This window comes from Centropristis striata, chromosome 8 (genome assembly GCF_030273125.1).
Source record: "Centropristis striata isolate RG_2023a ecotype Rhode Island chromosome 8, C.striata_1.0, whole genome shotgun sequence".
NCBI classification, from domain to species: domain Eukaryota; kingdom Metazoa; phylum Chordata; class Actinopteri; order Perciformes; family Serranidae; genus Centropristis; species Centropristis striata.
In genome coordinates this window covers 12,201,918-12,223,523 of record NC_081524.1, presented here as the reverse complement: position 1 = coordinate 12,223,523, position 21,606 = coordinate 12,201,918, and the positions used below count along the sequence as shown (strand labels likewise).

Here is a 21,606-nt window from a genome sequence, read left to right as displayed (position 1 = left end):
GAGTAGGCCTTGTTAGAAGGTGGATTTAGAACAGTTTTTTAAAATCATGAATAGGCCTACCTATTTTGTAATTGTGCGTTGTAACTTTTATATGAATTACTAAAGTTTAGACCAGTGGCTTATAGAGGACACTGCCCCTGTGAAGAAGCCCTTGGCCCCTGCTGTGGCCCCTGAAGATGCCCCTACAACGGAACAATTCTCACCTATTTTTTTGTTCAAACAATATCTCATTGTACACAAAAGTAACCCAGAATGTGTGTGTATATATATATATATATATATCTAGAACCTCCACTCATTGGAGAAAAATTATAATAGGCCTACTGGAATTAGTTTGAGAGACAATAGCAGACAAACGCTCCCATGAATGAGAGTCAAAAGAGTTTTATTTATTGCTTTAAATGAGCACCGTCGCATGAGACCTCACACAGTGTTTATGCAGCTGTGCTAAGTCTCACTGAATTAAGTATTATTACAGGTGAAATGTGTCAAAGTCTGACAAACTCCATTTTCTTCAGCTGTTGTCGCCAGGCTCTCGTCACCTGATTGGCTACAAACAATTGTGTTCGATTGCGGTACGTCACTTCCGGCGGTGAGCTGCGCATGATGGCGGTGTCCATGACAGCACTAGCACATTGACTTCGCCTGGAGGAGTGCAGCTTAGCATCTCTTTAAACCACTCCGGGGACAATACCAGAGGTAGATGAACTTAACAGAAATCATCGTCGCTTAATATTTAATGTACTGAATCAGAGGTAAACAGCTTTCTGCGTTCACGTAGCTCTGCGTTGCTAATGTTGGCTGTCGGAGCCACAGCTAAGCTAGCTGTTAGCTCAGTGTTTACGCAAGGTTAGAGGACACTGCTGCGTTTTACACATTACTGCCTCATGCCACCTGTGACCCCTGAATTATAACTTAAATTCATATGGTTTTCCCACGTTTCAGATCATGGCGCTCCACAGACTGTCCTTCAGACTGAGGCAAACGGTAAGATCAATGTCAACAGCAGGTTTAACAGCTATTGGAGGAGCTGCAGATATTTAAGCTGCACAGTATATGATAAATAATCCCTTTTTTAGATATGTTTGATCTGTTCCCGATGCTCTGTTTACAGAACGTGTTTACTGAAGTTTGTGGCGTAAACTAGTGCTAAGTGCAGATCTGTGCAGTAACAATATTGCAGTATATGATGTTTGGCACTAGGTTAATTTACATGTCTATCAATAAACTTAGTAACACATTATTTACTGAGATTTTTCAAGTAGCTATGCATAGCTAAGATAGCTAATATTTGGGATGGATGGTTGGATAGATTAATTGTCTTCAAAGAGGAAATTCCTTTTACAGAAGCTGCAACTTAAAAGCAAGTTTCTTATTCAAGCAGTAGGGATAAAGCTCTTACTAAAGTGAGCCTTCACCACATGGGTAGATTAATACCTCTGTCCAGGCGGAGAGGTGATAAGAGTGGAGAATCTGGACCATGTGTGGTTGAGTTCTTCGTGGATCAGTGATGAGTAGTCACAATATATATTATTTATTATATATATACAGTCTTTGTTATTAAGCCTGTGTAGAATCCAGAGCAATACTGTTTATCATGCAAAGCACATCTATCTACGTGCTCATTTAGGATTCAGCACCCTAACTTCCTGGACACTGGATGCTTCCATTCAGTCCCAAAAGGAGGATAGAAAGCATCAGCTGTGTGATCTTCTAGTTATCATAATAATGGCATACACACTTTCTTGTCAATGTGGCAAATATCCATAGAAGTCTGTTTAACATGAAAAATGAATATAGATTCAAGTTCATGTTTACATACAAGCTGTTTGACTTGACTCAGTTTTTTCATCAGTATATAGGGGTGTTGTACTATTGTACTTGTAATTAATTTATTGGGTTTATGTCTGTTGTCGTATGATTTTGACACATATCACTACAAAAAGTCTGCTCTGTTTGTTTTCTCCACTTGTAGATTCTGTCTTGTAAGCCCATGTGAGCTAGGCACATTTGGATGTATTAAACACTTGTATTTAACACTCTTATTTAACCAAATTGTCAGATGTGTTCAGGTTCATTCTCATTTGACTAGGTCAGCTGATGGTGGCCGGATGATGTTACCATGTCCAAAATCAAATGCGTTAAAGAAGACAGTTATTTATCGTGCCATCAATCATTGGAATAATTGTCAACTGAATATACGTAAACGGAATAGCAAAATATCTTTCAAGTACCATTTGAGAATGCACTATTTAAATTTGTGAGTAGGCAATGGACTGTATGAATGTAATAATGAATGTAATACATATGATTGTAATAACTTATTTGAATAATTTCTGATGATGTTTTAATGATATCTACAATGTTTCATTGTTTTTATATTATCATTGTTATGTGAGGAAGACAACTAATGGGGACCCTTTTTAAAAAGATAAACAAAGTATTCACCTGATACATTTTTTTGCAGGTCACACATGTGAGGTCCCTTCATAGCAGTGGATGTGGGCAGCAGCAGGAGGCTGTCTCTGTAGAGTCAGAACCCGAGCCATTCTCAGTTTTCAGGACGCAGGAGGATGATCCGGTAAGAACCTCTGACTTTAACTGGCAGCACAGAGGCCTAAGTGCAACACATTTTTTTGTAGCAGAGTTTTCTGCACATTTGTACAATTTTAGCTTCTAAGCTCAATGTTTGTCTCTCTCTAGGCCCATCAATCAGAGAAACATGTCGGACAGTATTACACGTTGCCCGCTGCATACCGCACTATGTTCTCTAAAACCCTCCCATATAAATTTCAAGAACAGGTATGTGTTTATATCAGTGACTGCATGCACATTATTTTGAACTTACTGGCTTATAGATAGTATTTGGTGACTTGATGTACTTTTTTTTCTGTTAAATTAAGACAAATTGCTATTTGTTTTTTAGGCGAAGACGTTCAATGAAGCCTGTCTGATGGTGAGGCAGCCGGCTCTAGAAGTCATCTCTTACCTGAAGAATACAGACTTCAGCAAACCGGCTTTACGATATTTATTCTGTATCCTTTACAAAACAAGCTTACACTCACACACACAGTTGAACTCCCTCTTCTTTAGAGGTGGAATATAACTAAGTACATTTACTCAAGTACTGTACCTAAGTACAACTTTGAGGTACTTGTACCTTACCTGAGTATTTACACATATGTAACTTTTTTTTACTTCTTACTCTACTATATTTTGAGGCAAATATTGTACTCTTTACTCCACTACATTTAGCTGCCAGCTTTAGTTACTGTTCAGGTCTAGATTAAACATGAAAAACATGATCGATTTAAAGAGATTACATTTAAAATGCTGCTTACATAAACACATGAATAGAAATAATCCAATAATATATTTGGAATATATAAAACAATCTGAGTGGGGCCATCCTGCTTAAAAAGTACTTTTACTTTTGATACCTTTGGTACATTTTGATGCTGATACCTTTGTACTTTTACTTCAGTAAGTTTTAAATGCAGTACTTGCACTTGTAAATTCACAGTTTGGTGTTAATACTTTTGTTTTAGTAAGGGATCTGAATACTTTTTTCACCACTGCTCTCCTTCTCTAAATGCTTCTGAATAAACCTGTTGGTAACCTTATCAATATGTTCAGATGGGTTAACAGGCACTGGGAAGACAATGTCTCTCATACACACAGTCCACTTCTGCTACACACAGGGATGGCTGGTGCTGCATGTTCCTGATGGTGAGACAAACACAATTACAATCACACAAGTTGCCGACTCTTCCGACTATGTAGAAAGTGACCCTCCGACCTCTTCTCTGTTTTTTTTTTAACTACAGCTCACCTCTGGGTGAAAAACTGCAAGGAGCTGCTGCCCTCATCCTATAACACCTCTCGCTTCGATCAGCCGTTACAAGCCAATGAATGGTTACGCAACTTCAAAAACAGCAATGAACACTTTCTTTCAAAGGTAATGATTTTTCCGTAGTGTGCCTTTTATGAACATCATCAGATTATATTTATATCGGCTGCAATTTTACAATACGAACACGATGACTGAGTACACATCGTTAAAACGAAGCCTTGTGGAGTATAACAAAATGTGTCAAATAATTAACAAGCATGTGGGCATTTATCGACCTTAAATGAGCCTTGACTGCATCTTCGCAGCAGTTTAGGTCACATGCTGATATATGCAAAGCAATTAAACTGCTTTATGACACCTAAATTTACTCACGTGTCAATGTAAAAGGCAGTTTGAAGCGCAGTAGCAATATAACAGCATGATGTGGTTTGAGTATTATCTTTTGACGGAAACATTTCACATTTTAACGTATTGAGGATGGAGCATCTTAAAGGGATAGTTCATGGTTTTTTGCAAGTGGGGTTGAATGAATTACTTACCCATAGTCAGTGTGTTATCTACAGTAGATGATGGTCGGCACGCCCACAGTTTGTAGAAGCAAAACGTATTTTAGCCACCTAAAAAAGTCCCATGGAGAAAAATAAACATCAGTAAAATTCTACGCTATATTTACATTATTGTCACTGCTTATTGTGCCGTCAGACAGCCCTGATGAAGTTTACGCAGGGGGGGGATCAAAGCCTATCTATGCTCTCTTCAAAGCCACCAGACTTCTTTGACAAAAACAGTAATTTTACTTCACAGAATACAGAAGTTGCTGGTCTACCGCTGCCTGGAGTGGTTAGGTTGTAGGTGTTATTGTCACAAAGTCGCACAATAACACAAACAAACTAACTGATTGAGGCAGCTGGAGACCAGCAACTCCTGACGTTTGTGAGGTAAAATCACTGTTTTTTGTTAAATTAGACAATTGGCTTTGAAACAAACACCGAAAATAAGTATTACTGCTGGCTCTGTCCTCGGCAGTACAATGCTTAGCTTCTGTGTTGGTACTCCGGCCTGCTTCTCCAAGCTGGGGGCGTGGTGACCGCCATCTCCTGTAGGTAACACACTGACTATGGATAAGCCAGTGCTGTACAGGTGTCTTAAACTTAAAAAAAATCCAAACTACCTTTCAGTACTCAGCCAGGCTCTGCTGTTAAGCATGTAAAAAGGAATATCAATGGAAAACTCTTTATGCAACATATTCACCATAATTCTGTCTTGTATTAAATATGGTAGGTTTGAAATATTAATGAATGTAATTTGTGTCACAGAACAAACTGAAAGATCTTTAGTTAGACCCCAGGTGCATGTATTAAAATAAAGCAATGTCAGTCTTTGACACTATACTGTTTCTCCCCCAGATAAAGACAAAGCAGCGCTATGTGTGGACAAAGAGAGAGTTCACTGAGGAGGGAAGTCCACTAGGAGAGCTGGTGGATCAGGTGAGTGTTCTCACATTTTCATCAGCTTGTTGTATTTTCTATCTGCTACCTGTTCTTTTCCTCTTCTGCCCGACCTATTTCCCCACAGGGGGTCATTAAAGTTTCATCTTTCACCTTGCCTGTGCTTAGTGATGATCAATAGCCAATGAACTGAGCACAGGGATGGATCAGCACAATATTTCTCTACCGTACTCACTGACAAAGGCAGAAAAGAGCAGCAGATTTATGTTCAGCCTGTGAATTTTTCATCCCTTCCAATCAGTCATCTTGCTCTGTAGCCTTTGCTCCAGAATAAGGAAAGTGTTGAGACATTAGCGCTGCCCTGCTCTGTCTGACTTGTCACACATACTAATTTTTGGTCACCGCTGGTGTTTCTGAGGGCTTGTTGTAAGCTGTAATTAGATCTGATATTAATAGCCAGCCTTCTGACAGCACATTATAAGACAAAAGAAATCAAATCAGTTTCAAACCTCCTGCAGAGGCATCTGTACCTAATGAAATGGGGCATGAAATTACTGTTTGCTCCGATATTTGACCATAACCCAGTTCCTCAGATTTGGACCTACAAAATGATGTGCTTTTTCAGTAGTGCAATGATTTTTAGCATTGCACTTGTATAATATTCTATATATATGTATAGCACTCATGATGGACAGTAAAAAAAAAAAAAGAAAAAATATTTACTATGTCCCAATACATAGCAGGTCCATTGCATCTTGTCCCATTTTGCAGTATGCAAGCCAACATTTCTTGCTATTATTACCCACAATCCTCTGTGCAGAATATGTTCAGTATGAGCCAGAGGGTCAACGTTCAAGGCATGTTATGATGAAGTAGTATTTCCCGATTGTATACTAAATGCAACAGTACATACTTTGTAAGGGCAGCTTCAGAACTTTCTAAAAGTATGCAATTTGGAAAGCAGCGTAAATCTATTTTCATGCTGCAACAGCGATGGCCAGAGGCATTATGTATTTCACAGAGGCATGATTCCATTAATTCTGTATGTTAAACAAGTGATTTTGATGCCAAACGTACAGTAATTTGCATTACAACATAGTTTTAAACAGCTACCATTTATAACAGGATATCATACAAATCACATTGCAAACGTTTCTTAAGAAAAAAATCATATGAACCCGTTTATTAGGATGCATTGTCCCAAGAGTAGAAGTTTCGGTGTTGCAGCATCACAAAGAAATAAAAAAAAGTACAGATAAAAAGAGAAGTAAAATTAAAATAACAGACTATAAAAAATAAGAGATATGCAGAGCTAATAAAAGTAGAGTAGAAGTCAAAATAAAAAAACTCAACAAGAGCAATTAAAGGCAAAGTTAGTACAAAGTTAGTAGTTTTTATTATTTTATCTCTTTTTTTTTATCCTGCTGTATCTTCCCTGTTTTAATTGACTGTTTTTACTGTTTTCAATTGTGTCTTGCTGTTTTTAATGTGTATGTAAAGCACTTTGAATTACCTTGTGTTGAATTGTGCTATACAAATAAACTTGCCTTGCCTTGCCTACAGTACAAGCCACTATATATTATCCTGTTTTTCACTTGCAGTAGTGCTCTCCAAGAACTGCAGACAGACGTGGATCTGTTCAATCAATGGAGTTGACCTTTAATTGCTTATAGTTTGCCTTTTATAAGACACTGTCAACAGGCACCTGATGGTATTTCCTTCGCCGTAGGGTATATCTCGTGTGAAGAGCAGCAGTGATGTGGTGGGGGCGGTGATGAAGGAGCTGAGGCTGCAAAGCGGGCAGCCGGAGTCAGACTTCCGCCTGGCCGTGGCTGTGGACGGTGTCAACGCCCTGTGGGGAAGATCCAGCATCAAGAAGGAAAATAAGAGCGAAGTGAGGAAACGCATTCACAGTCCTGTCAAGCTTCATGCTTGTCTACATGCTTCGCTTACAGTTTGTACTGATAGGAAGTCTTACGCATCTCTCTTTCTTACTGTCAGGTGGATCCAGGTGAGCTCACTTTGGTTTATAACCTGAGGAAGCTGATGACAGACAACTGGGTGAGAAAAACGCACTAAATACGATGACCACAGTGGCATGAGAATATTATATTTTCCATTTTTAAAATTCACTCTCTTCATCTCAGACTGGAGGCGCCATCATCACAACTCTGTCTCAGACGGGGTCTCTCTTCCATCCAAAATCGTCCTACTTTCCTCAACAGCTGCTGGGAGAGGTCAGAGATCGTTTTATTCTACTTTGTAAACTGTAGCACTTGTCCTCGAGCTCTGGCAGCAGATTAATCTTTCATTCTCTTTTCCAACTTTGGTCATTAGTTGGGAAATTGCCAACCTGGCCTCAAGACTGCATCGCTCCAATCCTCAGGACTTTTATTAAGACTTAAATAAAGTAATACACACAGGACATAATGGTTCTGCTTTGTGGCGAGCAACAAAGCAGCCAGTATATCCAGTAATATAGCAGATACATGTGCAGATTTAATTTGACATTTGTCAACAAAGTGTTACACTAAATTGACTTGACTTGACTTACAGAACAGAAACGTAATCATCATTTGATCCCAAAATCTGCCGGTACTGTTCTCATCCTGTTACCTTCACTATCTCTTTTCGTTTGCAGCCGAAAGCTGTATCTATTTGCAGTGCTATACCAGTTGTTGGGCTGTTGCAGTGGGTTGTAATATTATTTATAGCGCAATATTTATCAGATGTCTGCATGTCATGAGATCAATTTTGTAATGGACCAATGAATCCATCACTGTCACCCACCTCTTTCATTTGATGCTGGACTGAACGATTGAAATGTAAAACTCAAAGTAGGGCGATATAGCATTCTTGCCTCACCAAATAAAAAAAAGGTGGTGTTATAATTTCATGATATTAAACATTAAAAATAGGCATTATATATCTCCTGCGCTTTATATTGTATAAATATTATTATATATATTTATTGGAGTGTTGTAACAGGGCCTGTGCTGCATTAGATGTGATGTCTGTATTTTCCAATTAATCCGTGACTTAGTCATTTATTTAAAGGAATACTTCACACTTAAAAATAACAATTTGTGTGTCAATTATTCACCACGTTACTGTGTGTTCCTTAAAAGAACTTTGTTTTTCTCACATGCCTCCACAGTGAATGAATAATCTAAAAACAGAAAATCCTTGATGAAATGAATTGTATTAAAGCATTGGTTAACAAACTCACACTTTACTCATCATTGGAGTCTGGAAAAGCAGCATGTGGATTTTTTAAATGTAGTTTTGCTGTAAAATAGCTGCCAATTATTCATTAAGAATTTTCTAAATGTTTTCATTCTTCATTCACTGTGGAGGCATGATGGAACTTTTTCTTCAAGAATTTAAGGTAAAACCGTGCGATTATTTGATGAACAAATGGTCAGTTTGCAGGTGAAGTATTCCTTCAATCTACAGGTGCATCTCAATAAATTAAAAATATCATGTAAAATTAAATTTCCAGTAGTTTAAGTCAAATAGCCCCAACCAAGTATTGAGTCATATAGAGCAGGGGTGTCAAACTCAAATACACAATGGGCCAAAATGTAAAACTTGAATAAAATCGCGGGCCAACATTGAACAAATAACCCTTTTAATATATACCAAACATGTTTTGCTTTAACATTAAATATGGAACCAGCAACGCTTATAAACATACAATATATAACTAAATAGTGCAGACATGCAAAATCAAATTTCAAATAAAAAACACATCAATGTCATTAATTTACAATAATAATATAATAATTTGGTATTGCCTCGCAAATAAAATTACACTGCGGGCCAAATTTGGCCCGCGGGCCAGAGTTTGACACCCCTGATCTAGATGGACATACTTTTCATAGGCCAACATTTCCAAATTAAACATACTTTTTAAAATTGGTCTTTTGTAATATTCAATTTGTTTTGAGACACTGAATTTTGGGTCTTCATTAAATGTAAGAAATAATCATTATAATTAGAATAAATTAAATGAATTAAGACATGAAATGTTTCATACTGTGTGTAATGGATCTATATAATGTGGTAATTACACTTTTTGAATTGAATTACTGAGAAAAACTTTTCTATGATATTCTAATTTATTGAGATGCACCTGTAAATGCTGTTTATCATGTTATATTTTCTTGTCTGAACATGATATTTAGTCATGTTTGGTGCCCAGCATGTTGACTTCCTGTGTGTGTTTTTCTCATCAGAGAGGGTTCGACAGCATGGAGCCGTTCATCCCGGTGTCGGTGCCCAACTACAGCGAGAAGGAGTTTGAGAGCTGTTACCTTTACTTGATAGACCGCCACTGGCTGCAGCATCCACAGAGTGAGTGATCCTACTGTGGATGTTTTTCTTTACATAAAACACAATTAAGCGATTCTGGTTTAGTGACTTTTTTGCTTTTTTCCCCCCTCATCAGGTCGAACAGAGGACGGAAAGAAAGAACTTGTCTTTTTGTCCAACAGAAACCCAGCAATGATGCACAGACTTTGTGCCTTCCTATGAAGTTACATAAAGACTTAAATTACACACATACACACACAGACAGACATAAATACCACACACAAATATCAGTGTCCTTGAAATGCATAAATATACAAATCCATGTTATATCTGTAAATTATGATGCATGTCTGAAACTTTGATAATAAAAGGTTAAATAATGTAAAAACGTCTTGTGTTTTGTATGGGTTTTAGTTAAATATTATGTACTTGCAGAATTCAACATGTATTTAATTGTAAAAATAGTTCACATGCATTATTATTCGGGAGAAAATCAGATGGAAAATGATTCAGTCACATCTATGAGAATCTGGTTTGGTTTTATCTGCACTTGGTTAAAACTTTTTTTTAATCACCAAGTAAGATTTGGGCTGCAATTACCAACTATTTTAGTTAGTAGTCTGACAGTTCTCAAGTAATTAATTATATTTATAATATATGATGTCAGAAAGTAATAACAAAAAAGTCCATAGTTCCAGTTATTCAGAATCCAAAGTGTTGAAATTACTTGTTATTTAAATAAATTATTATAAATTAAATAAATATTCACTTTAATATAATATAAAACAGAAAAGCAGAACCTTTCTTTAGCTTAGAGTCTGAAAACAGTAATTTATGCCGTTTTCTGCATGAAATAAATAATTATTTAGCAATTGTCAAAATGATAACATTACCAAAATATATTCCAAAAACGACTTAAAACGCTCTGTAAACGTTTTAAAACATTATAAACCCCACCTTGAATGAGATCAGAGCAGTCAAACACATGTATTCCTTTATTTCCTTCTTTGATGGTGCAGCGCCACCTGGCTGCGCTTCAGATTATTGCACGCGTGTTCACGTGATTGTTTATGAAGTCACATGACAAAAGTCCTATAAGATCGTCAAAACAAAGTGTGCTCAGGAAATGCAACTATGACAGAATCATACAGACTGTGGACAGAGTGAACAACGTTAAGCTGACGGTCCAGTGTGAATGTTTTTAGCTTCAACAGCGGGACATGTTAGAGTTTCTGTCAGGAGCCTCTGAGGTGAGATCATGTTCTCTGAAGTGCTCAAAATAATTGTGTGTGTGTGTATCAGCTAAATTAATGGAGCAGCTGTGTCTGTGGGGACTTTTATTATAAGTGCTGATTCATCCAGACTTTTACTGAATTCTAAATCTGCAGAGTTATTGAGATATTCTTTGTTTCCAGGTAAAATGGCGTTGTTATTTCCATCATGTGCACCTTTGGCGCTGGTTGTCCTCACAGCAGTAGTGACTGTCTCTACAGGTAACACAACACAGGTGGAGAATGACCCAGTTCTTCTGTCCCGCTCTGTTGCTCCCAAGTACTCAACTCAACTTAATTTACATAGCATCTGTTATACAAACATGCAGCATATATATCTCCATAAAAAATAAACAGCAATCAATACAATTTTGCAAGTCTAAAAAGTAAAACAATAAAATATTAAAAATAAAAAAATAGAATAAAATGTGTACTGTGAAATACTGTAGGGATAAAAAAAATCTATAATAAAAAGTATAACAATGATTAAAACGTATAAGCTAAGGCCAAGGCATTAGACAGTACTCCAAATTAAAAGCCAGATTAAAAAAGATAGGTATTTAACTTTATTTTGAAATACTGAGAGAACTTGTCATTGTAATATCTGGACGCAGGCAGTTTCACAGTTTAGACAGTAATGGACAAAGTATTCAGTTTCTTTACCAAACTACTAATATCGTACTGTGAAAACATTCTGTTACAAGTTCAATTTCTGCTTTGAAAATGTTGCTTAAGTAAAATATGTAAGTAAGAAAATATATTTATATATATAAAAGTATAAAAATTAAAGAGAGCAATATATTATATCATTAAATTATAATTACTTACACTTTATGTAAAAGCAGAATTTTACAGTTATAGTTGGTTGAGGTGGCCCTCATATTGAACAATTTTGTACCAGACTGCAACTAATTATTATTAAATGTTTTAACATGAAAAATGACTTCAGCCATCAAAATAGTTACCATTTCATTTTCTATCAGTCAACTAATTGATTAAATTGTTAAAAAGTACACTATTTTTGACTAAAATGTAAAAAAAGAAAAGAAAGAAAAGAAAAGTACAAATTCCTCATTTTTACTTATGTACAGAAGTTGAGAAAATGTACTTTCCACAATGAGTTCAGTGATATAAAACAGGAGGCACTCTCACCAGTGTTTATAGTGGACTCATAAAGAAGAGCAGTGGAGGACTTTAGTCATCTGGCTGGAACATAAAATGAGGAGCAAGCTCATTTAAAGCTTCATGAAAGTTAATCACATAACTGTTCACAAATTCAGACAGAAGATCATGTTTCTCTGACTTCTTCTCCTTCCAGGAAACAATGAATGTGTTGCCAGAAACTTTGGCCATGACTCGGTGGTGTGTGAGTGTAACTCAACACACTGTGACAGTGTCGGCTCCGTCTCCTTGCCTCCACCGGGCCAGTTCTTGTCGTACCTGACCAGCATGGCGGGCAGCAGGCTGGAGGCAGGACGGGCTCAGGTCCAGCTCAACAGCACCGGGGCTGGTGAGTGAAAACTCCTGTTAGGGACGTCTGTGGTGTTGCTGGTGGGGGATACAGCATAGTTTTGTGATATTTTGCGTGACAATATTATATCAAATCATGGCCACCAATATCGATATTTATCGTTCCGACCGTCAGTATTTTTTTGTTTTGGTAGCGCTTTATATTAAGGTCCTTGTAATGACCATTAATTAAGTAATAAGGCCCTTGTAAGTCCTTACAAGATGCTTATTAACATTATTGTGTGTTTATAAGCTTACATAAGTGTTAATAATGGCGTTACAAACACCCATGACCCACCCATTATGTCTTTGCCATGCCTTTATTAATCTTATTTTGTTTGCTTATTGATATTAAAATATACTTTATTGCTCATCTATTATAAGTTAACTATGCTTTTTGAAACTACCGGATCTAAAGCGAGAACAATGCCTTATTACTTGTTAATTAATGGTTATTAAGGACCTTATTATAAAGCGTTACCTTTGTTATTTACCGAGGCTGTAGAGGGGGTAATTTTGGGAATATACTGGAGATACTGGTTTCATATGAAACTAGATCTAAGAAATCTGCAGGAACCATGTGCATCATGATGTCTGTTGGGAAATTGTCGAAATAATGAATGCATATTTAGGCTATTTTTTATGTTTCATGGTGATTTTCAAAGCGGTCTTATGACCTCTGACGTCATGCTATCTGAATAAAAAAATGGGCTCTCTGGGTTCCCACAATTGACTCTCATTATGGAGAAATAAAAAGACTGAAGTGAGATAAATAGACTGAGAATTTTCAAAACAATTGTTGAATTAAATTTTTTGGACACAAAATGTAGTCAAACCATGATAAAGAACTTGTTTGAACCTGTCACGAATTTCAAGAGAACCTGGCTTTTATTGTTTTTTGATGTCTGTCTTCTTGAGAGGTCAACAGCCAGGATTAATAATGCTAGACCTGAAACCATAATCAATTGGTCTAAAGCTATTGCTGTGGTCCAAGGGTTACTTTGAATTTAATTAACATTTCATATGATTCTCTTTTTATCCTGGAATCTGTGTATATTACCAGTCTCTCTATATTTCTGTTTGGGCTAAATTTATGTTGTTGTGTGTTTGTTTTTTTTTTTGTGTTTTTTTGGTCGTCTGTCTGTTTTCGCCGTGTGGCTTTGTACTGGTGTATTATATTATTCTTTGTATGTTATTTGTGTGTACATCGTCTAATTTGTAAATATGTTCCTGAGGCTTTGTTGTCTAGAATTGTGTTTTAGTGTTTTGTTTTCATATTGTGGCTCCTAATAAGTAATCCACTGTTCTTTTCTTTGTTTCTTCGTTAATAAAAATAATTTAAAAAAAAAACAAAAAAAACCCAGTTAAATCGCAATATATTGTATTGCAATACTCACCAATAACAATATTATTGTATCAGGATAAAATCTCATTGTGGGGCGTCTGCTGATTCCAACCTCTGATGTCTTTTGTGTCTCTTTCAGGCCTGCGGTTGACAATCGTTCCCTACCAGAAGTACCAGAAGATCCGGGGGTTCGGTGGAGCGATGACAGACGCAGCAGCCATCAACATCCTGTCTCTGTCTGCTGGAGCTCAGGACCAGCTGCTGCGACAGTACTTCTCTCCCGAAGGTACACGTAGTAAAAAGCACCATTTAAGTGCAGCAGGAGGACAATAGATCAGATAATATGAAGCCTCATAATTTGATAATGCATTCCAGGAATAATATGCACATTTATTATTTGTGTTTCTATGTCTTGTCATAGAAAAACACATAGCAACCATTGTTTTTCACATAGCAACGGTTGTCCTGCTCTGACACAATAAAAATACATTTCACACGTTCTTTAGAAGGTGTCGAGATGTGCAGGTTAGCTTGTTTCCCACATCAGCAGAACCTACATTATCCAGCATCACGAACACCAGGTGGTGTCAGGGCTGGGTTATATGCTTTTAAACATTATCATGATATACAGTCATGGAAAAAATTATTAGACCACCCTTGTTTCTCTAATTTCTTGTTCATTTCTCAGCTGTAACTCTAACACACTAAGCTTTTTCACTCAAAGTCAATTTTTTTTACACATCATTTTTTAAATAACTTGCATCTCAGAGGGTACATTTGTTTGGAGAAATGTAATGATAACAACAAACTAGCTCATAAGAGTTTAATTTAAGAGATGATATCTAGCCATTTTCCATGGTTTCCTTGATAATGATTTTGGTTATTATCAAGAAAACCATGTTGTTGTTCTTGTTGTTATCATTATATTTGTCCAAACAAATGTACCTCTAGTTGTACCAGGCGTTAAAATGAACAAGAAATTGAAGAAAACAATGGTCTAATATTTTTTTCCATGACTGTAAATGAGGATATCATCGTTCCTAAATATTTAATGCATGATTTTTAACCCTTGTTAGCAGATATCAGTACATTTAAAAATGTTCATTAATGTATGGATGCTATGGAAAAAGATTCAATCACATTATTCACTATGGGCATCTGGTATTGTTTTATCTGTCATCTAATTAAGTCGTTATTTGCAATTGAGATCAGGGCCAGTTATTTCTTGATTAATCGACTTATGCTTTGATCTATAAAATGTCAGAAAATATTGAAAATATTCCAATATGTCTTGTTTATGTAGTTATGTGTAGTGGTAGTCGGTGGTGGTATTTGGGAACAAATTAACTTCTCCTATGTTATTGTAACTCTTTATTTACAACTTTTACTATATGGTCTGTTGTTTAAAAAACATCAATAAACACTTGTATCTAGTCAGTAAAATAAAGCTGATGTTGACTCATTTGGTTACAGCCAGAATAATGAATTTTGACTACAGAAATGTATTTAAAATAAGTAAATAAAAAAACAAAAACGGCAACATGAGGAACAAAAAAACAAGTTACTAGGTCTAAAAAAGTGGGTGGGTTAGCCCTATGATAATATTATATTAATATTGTAAAAATACTTCAGTAATACTGGTATTCTGGATTCTATGACAAAACACTGAAAAATATGTTATTTAATAATGTCAAGAACATACAGTTGCAACAAAAAATATTCAATAAAAACCTAACAAAAATATTATTTCAGCTCTTTAGGTTAAATGATAGTATCGTTGAATCAATGTTGTTTTAGCTTTATAACGATATTAGAGCATAATAAGTACATCCTTTTCTAAAGCAATGAATTTTTAAATCTCGAGCATATTAAACATTGGAATTGAAATGTGGAAAAGAAATATTAAAATATCCTAGATAAATAAAACATGAGTGGCATGATAGACTTTCAGGCTCTGTTAACAAAAAAATGCACTGAGATAACCATTATGTAATATATTATTTCATTATCAAAATAACAACAGCTGGAATTGCTGCTTGGGAAATAGAGTTTTTTTTTCAGCAATTCATACTACCTGTCAAACACCTGCAGCATTACTTAAAACACAATACAAAAAAGCACAAAAAGTCACTCATGTAAATGACAATATATTGAGTCCAGAAAAAAACTATTGTGTCCATTTTTATACATATCGAATGATGAGTCAAGTCAAGTCAAAGTTTATTTATAGAGCACATTTAAAAAACAACCTCAGTTGACCAAAGTGCTGCACAGTTATTAAAATAGAATACATCATACACAAATAGGTATATATAAAAACAATGAAAAACAATAAAATACTAAAAACAGTAAAACAATAAAATAAAATAGAATAAAATAATAATACAAGCTCAATCCAAAACAGAGTTAGAGATAAAAGAAGACAAATAAAAGGGTAAAAAAAAAAAAAAAAAAAGTAGAAAAGAAAGCCAAGGATTCTTGCCTAGCTGGGACTGAACGCCAAGGAGAATAAATAGGTTTTTAGTAATGTTTTAAAGTGCTCAACAGACTGTGCAGCTCTGACCTGGAGAGGTCGGCTGTTCCACAGCTTTGGGGCCGCCACAGAGAAGGCTCTGTCCCCACGATATAGTAATTATCGTGACAGGCCTAGATAGAGTCTCATTAAAATCTGCAGGTGGTTATAGCTGCTGTCTGTGTCTCCTGCAGGTATCGGCTACAGCGTGGTACGAGTCCCGATGGCCAGCTGTGACTTCTCCACCCGTCTGTACACATACGCTGACACACCCGGAGACTACAACCTGGACAATTTCACACTGGCACCTGAGGACATCAACATGAAGGTGTCTCTCTTCTCTTGTTCTCACACACACACAAATGTCCAACACTTTCTAACACTAATTCCTTCTCCTTTTCCCCCTTTCAGATCCCTCTCCTGCAGCGTGCTCAGGCCTTGTCTCCTCGCCCCCTGTCTCTGCTGGCCAGCGCCTGGAGCGCCCCCGCCTGGATGAAGACTAACGGTGCTCTCATAGGGAAAGGCTCCCTGAAGGGCCAGCCTGGAGGCAAGGAGCACAAAACCTGGGCTCAATACTATATCAGGTGATTTGTGGGGGTTTTACTGTATATGTGCAATATGTCATTTTAGGCTGCTCTGTGTTTTTTTTAATTACAAAAGGAGTTTAGTGACATCACAAAATAGTGTGGGATCATGGGAGTTGTCATTAGTGAAGTCAGCATCTCCCGGTTAGGATTTCTCTCATTTGTCATTAAGGAGGTTTTTACCGGCTGCTGAATTATCCAAAGATGTCTCCCTGTCTCCAAAACATATGGCGAAAACACACTGAATACAGCAGTTTCACATTATAGAAGGCTGCTGCAAATGCTTGCTCAGTGTCCAATAACTAAAATACTTCATCTGGTAGTTAAAAACTACCACAATTTAAATTGTGTATCATAAAAATGTGTCTTAAAACTGGATAAAAAGTCAGTTTACCACAACACTGACACATGTGCGAAGGAGATATGACATCATTTACAAGCAACCAAATGAAACAGAGTGTTACTTTGATTCAATTTTCTGATTTGTCTGGGAATGAACGTCATTGGAAACATTCAGATTAATGTAAGTAGACATTCAAGGTAATATATAACAATATATTAGTTGTTTTTGGTCATTTTAACAAAGAAAAGTTGAACATTGTACTTCTATGCAATGTCACAGGAAAGAAGAGCTTGATACAAGGGGAACTTCTGATGATAGTTTTTTTCCTTTCCTCTCAGGTTCCTTGATGAATACGCTAAATATAACTTGACCTTCTGGGCTTTGACCACAGGGAATGAGCCCTCTGCAGGACACATGACAAACTACAGGTCTCTCCTCACATTATACGACACAGAATTAACCACCATCATGGCTGCTAAATTTCACAACAGACTGAGAAGTGTCTTACTGCAGTTTCCAGGCTCTTGGCTTCACTCCTGAGGAGCAGAGGGACTGGGTGGCTCTGGACCTGGGCCCTGCCCTGCACGCTTCTTCACACCCACGCACACACGTCCTCATCCTGGATGACAACCGCCTGCTGCTGCCTCACTGGGCTAAAGTGGTGAGTCCAAGGACGGGGAGATGAGTGGCTAAAGTCACGATAAACTTTGCTATACGTGAGGCTACTCTGGTGGTGCAGGCAAGAAATTTCAACATAAATCAAATATAAGATCTTAACATAAGGGTATAATGCGTGGCAGAATATGAGGTATGTTCAGTACAATAAAGAAGATATTGGTATGGTAAGGTAGATAAAAGTGTTATCTTGTGTGTAGTTAGCTTCCATTCACTCTGTAGTGAGGCAGGAATAAAGGACCATTTTATCAGACAGGAATCAACCTGAAAAAAGGGTTTTGTTTTGTCTAGCAGCTGAGAATTTTTTTTTTTTTGATCATAGAGAGGTTCCTAAACTGATAGAGCTGTGTTTAATCATATCCTTTACTCTGTCAAAAAAAAAGATTGCTGCAGGGCTCAACAAGTTCAATTTATTACTTTTAAGCACCAGTTTAATAGCTGTTTTACAGCCATACTGACCAAAGTACAGAACAATAATGGGAAACTAGTTGGGAGATTATGGCCTGGAATTATTTACATTTTTTCAGTACTTCACAGCACTATATAACAGTAATATCTAATGTTATTATCAATTATACTACTGCAGCCTGGTGTGGAGGACAGAAGCTGCCAAAATAATAAATAAATCAAATTTGTGATTTAAAAAAAAAAAAGTGATATGGTTTTGATTTACTTCTTTATTTATTTACCTTTGTGTAAATGTCTCCTTATCTATCTACTATCTACTTTTCTTTTGTCTTTCTTTCTTTTTGCATTCAATTTCTATCTATTTTAAAGATTTTTTTACGTATTCATGTATGTATGTATGTATGTATGTATGTATGTATGTATGAATGTTTTATTTTCCCTCTCCAAATATATTTACTTATTCACTTCATTATGTTTTAATTTTAATTATTAAAAAGGAAAATTAAATAAATGGCTATTACTACAAAGGTAAATAATTAAAGAAGCATATTAAAACATAAATATCAGTTTGTCACATTTTATCATTAAATTAATTCCTACATTTATTTTTCATACCATTTCTGGTACATTTAATTGCATATAAATGTATTTATCAAGTCATTAATTTTTTATTTTGGCAACTTCTGTCCTCCATAGGCTGAACCTGGATGAGCAGCATAAACTGTAGGGATCGACTAATCAATTAAAAATGATAAATTAATTTATGTTCATTTAACACTTATCCATTGTGAGCTTTTTAGCAACTGTAGCAAGCAGTAGTAGCAGTTATTGCTACAGTCTCCTGCACCCACAATCCACTTTTGCACCGCACTCACTTTTAGTTGTGAAGTGTCTCCTCTTCCGCCTACAGCAGGCAAGAGAAAATATTTAAGACTATTGTAAATTACATCCTTTTTTTGCATGCAGGAGACTCACATTAGTTGTTTTATTTCCACCTATCCCTCCAGGTCCTGAATGACATTCACGCAGGAAAGTACATTCATGGCGTTGCAGTTCACTGGTACTTGGACAGCATTGTCCCAGCAGAGCTGAGCCTGGGAGTCACCCATCATCTGTACCCAGAGTATTACCTATTTGGCACAGAGGCCTGCTCTGGATGGAGCCCGCTCGACAGAGGGGTGAAGCTGGGCAGCTGGGACAGGGCTGAGCAGTACGCACATGACATCATCCAGGTAAGAAGATCCTATCTTCTGGATGGGGCTTGTTCAGTCGGATCCATTGTGACTTGACAAGCTGCGAGCTGCTCCTGAGAGGTGAATCACCTCCCTCCATGCTGCAGTGCAGGTTTACAAGTTGCACTCTGCTGCACAAAGTCTTCAGAAATTGCCTGCAGGCCATCAAAGCAAGCTGGAACTGGTGTTTTGTTTCTTCCTCACTCTCCCTCAGATGAAATTGGACTCCCTCCATTCTATCTATTTTGCATGGGTGCATTCACACTCCAGACATCTTGAGAATCAGGAGGGATTTGTTTATGTAGATGTTATGTCCTTGTGACATTTCAAACAAAACACCAGGCACCAGTCCAGTGGATTCAACACCTCTTGCTACAGAGTTACAAAGCACAGACTAGAAACTGTGGGTGTTTTCTCCATGGCAGGACTTGAATCATTATGTGGTGGGATGGACTGACTGGAACCTGGCGTTGGACCAGACTGGTGGGCCAAATTGGGTTAAAAACTTTGTGGACAGCCCTGTTATAGTGGATGCACGACGTGATGTCTTCTACAAGCAGCCGCACTTCTACAGCATGGCTCACTTCAGGTAGCAAACTGACTCACATGATCTTTTGTTCACACTGAATGAATTTTTTTTACAGAGAATAAAAAATAATACAAAGATACCGAAGTACCGAAGTAGAAACTCTTGATGCGGTTTCACTACTTTACTATTTACATACGCATGCTTGAAATACAGGAATTTATTTTATTATTTTTTAACTTAATTTTGTGGGTTTTGTTTTCACTCCTATGTTATGCATCATTATTTTTTATCATTATTCTGAATTGTTTCTTATTTTACATGAATTATGGAATTCTACAGTATTTATGTTAATTCTACGTCTATTTCCTTTCTTGTTAAGTTGTGTATCTCGTATAGAAGTTTTATGCAAATAAGTTTATTATTAATATTTCACAGTAAGTTCCTGTTGGAAGGGTCTCAGAGAGTCGGTGTGTCTGCCAGTCAGAAAACAGACCTGGAATATTCTGCCTTCATCAGACCAGATGGCTCAGTCGTGCTCATCATACTCAACAGGTACATGAAATGTGTTTTTATGCACAAGTGGCAGGAAATGTATTCGACTCAACCGTGTGTTTGCATTTTGTAGGTCATCATCAGTGATCCAGTTTGAAGTCTGGGATCCCGCTGTGGGCTACATCTCCTCCACCGCTCCGGCTCATTCATTGCTCACACTTGCTTGGAACACACACTGATGCATTAGTTCCATCTCAGCCACTCTACAAATATGTCCGTGCACACTTTTAAATGCCACAAGAAGTAAGCATTTCATGTTGGAGCCTCCTCATTGCCAAAGTGGTTACTTTGAGTGCTTTGTTGGTATCCAGCCACTCAATCGCACATTTTCTAATTAACTTAAACTAAGTTTTTTTCTTTGATCTTCTGTGCTTTTCTGCACAGCTTTAGTGATTTCAGTGGTCACTTAAATTAACCTCAGCAAACAAGAATAACCTCAACTCATTTGATTTTTATTTTAAAAGCTTAAATATTTTTTATGCACAGATTCCTATCAGGAATCCTACCTGAGAGTAATGACTATCTGTTCACCAGAAAAGAGCTGCAACTAACAATTTTTTTCATTATCGATTAATCTTCAGATTATTTGATCGATAATGAATATGGTAAAAAAAAAAGATCATCCAATCATTCAAAGTCCAAGGTGTTGTCTTTAAATGTTATTTTCAATTTAAAACCCAAATGGAGAAGCAGAAAAAGAGAAAAGCAGAAAATCTCCATATTTGAAGCTGAAAACAGCATTTGCCATTTCAGCATGAAGAATTACTTGAATGATTAATCAATTATCGAAGTAATCAACAATTATTTTCGCCAGCCAACTAATCAATAAGACGTTGCAGCATAACTGGTGCCTTGATTTCTAGCAATTAAAATGCTTGAAGTGTTCTCATCACTCATCTCTGGGGAAAAAAAGATATAAATAATGTACAGAAATTGTAAATGCTTTGTGCTGTTGCTATTTAATTTTACATTAAAGTGCATTTTAAAATATCCCAGGTTTTAAGTATCTTTGTGTATAGAAAATAACTGGG

General features: G+C 36.6%; 2 protein-coding genes across 4 annotated transcripts; both read left to right on the top strand.

Moving 5' to 3' along the window:
* Positions 1–585: 585 nt before the first annotated feature.
* Positions 586–10,003, top strand: dap3 (death associated protein 3). Of its 3 annotated transcripts, XM_059340179.1 has the most exons (14): positions 644–699; positions 782–849; positions 946–987; positions 2,468–2,581; positions 2,704–2,802; positions 2,927–3,035; positions 3,637–3,729; positions 3,828–3,958; positions 5,260–5,340; positions 7,031–7,195; positions 7,303–7,362; positions 7,449–7,538; positions 9,540–9,657; positions 9,752–10,003. In XM_059340179.1, the coding sequence occupies exons 3-14, from the start codon at positions 949–951 to the stop codon at positions 9,835–9,837; spliced, it is 1,185 nt and encodes a 394-aa protein (XP_059196162.1). In that variant the 5' UTR covers positions 644–699; positions 782–849; positions 946–948; the 3' UTR covers positions 9,838–10,003. The 3 variants fall into 3 exon arrangements, with proteins under 3 accessions (XP_059196161.1, XP_059196160.1, XP_059196162.1); XM_059340178.1 differs by lacking the exon at positions 782–849 and having other exon boundaries at positions 586–699; XM_059340177.1 differs by having other exon boundaries at positions 639–849.
* Positions 10,004–10,690: 687 nt separating this feature from the next.
* Positions 10,691–21,565, top strand: gba1 (glucosylceramidase beta 1). Its single transcript, XM_059340064.1, has 12 exons — positions 10,691–10,865; positions 11,031–11,108; positions 12,205–12,396; positions 13,880–14,026; positions 16,447–16,580; positions 16,664–16,836; positions 17,518–17,607; positions 17,693–17,840; positions 19,270–19,494; positions 19,920–20,083; positions 20,459–20,575; positions 20,649–21,565. Exons 2-12 carry the CDS (start codon positions 11,036–11,038, stop codon positions 20,752–20,754), a joined length of 1,569 nt encoding a protein of 522 aa, XP_059196047.1. The 5' UTR covers positions 10,691–10,865; positions 11,031–11,035; the 3' UTR covers positions 20,755–21,565.
* The last annotated feature ends 41 nt before the right edge of the window (positions 21,566–21,606 follow it).

Bases quoted from the DNA above. Each gene is read 5' to 3' on its own strand.
- dap3 (XM_059340178.1), top strand. From the start codon at position 949: ATGGCGCTCCACAGACTGTCCTTCAGACTGAGGCAAACG. The intron at 2,582-2,703 runs GTAAGAACCTCT...GTCTCTCTCTAG, and splicing joins GGACGCAGGAGGATGATCCG to GCCCATCAATCAGAGAAACA. The intron at 2,803-2,926 runs GTATGTGTTTAT...TTTGTTTTTTAG, and splicing joins CATATAAATTTCAAGAACAG to GCGAAGACGTTCAATGAAGC.
- gba1 (XM_059340064.1), top strand. From the start codon at position 11,036: ATGGCGTTGTTATTTCCATCATGTGCACCTTTGGCGCTGGTTGTCCTC. The intron at 16,581-16,663 runs GTGTCTCTCTTC...TCCCCCTTTCAG, and splicing joins CTGAGGACATCAACATGAAG to ATCCCTCTCCTGCAGCGTGC. The intron at 17,841-19,269 runs GTGAGTCCAAGG...CTATCCCTCCAG, and splicing joins TGCCTCACTGGGCTAAAGTG to GTCCTGAATGACATTCACGC.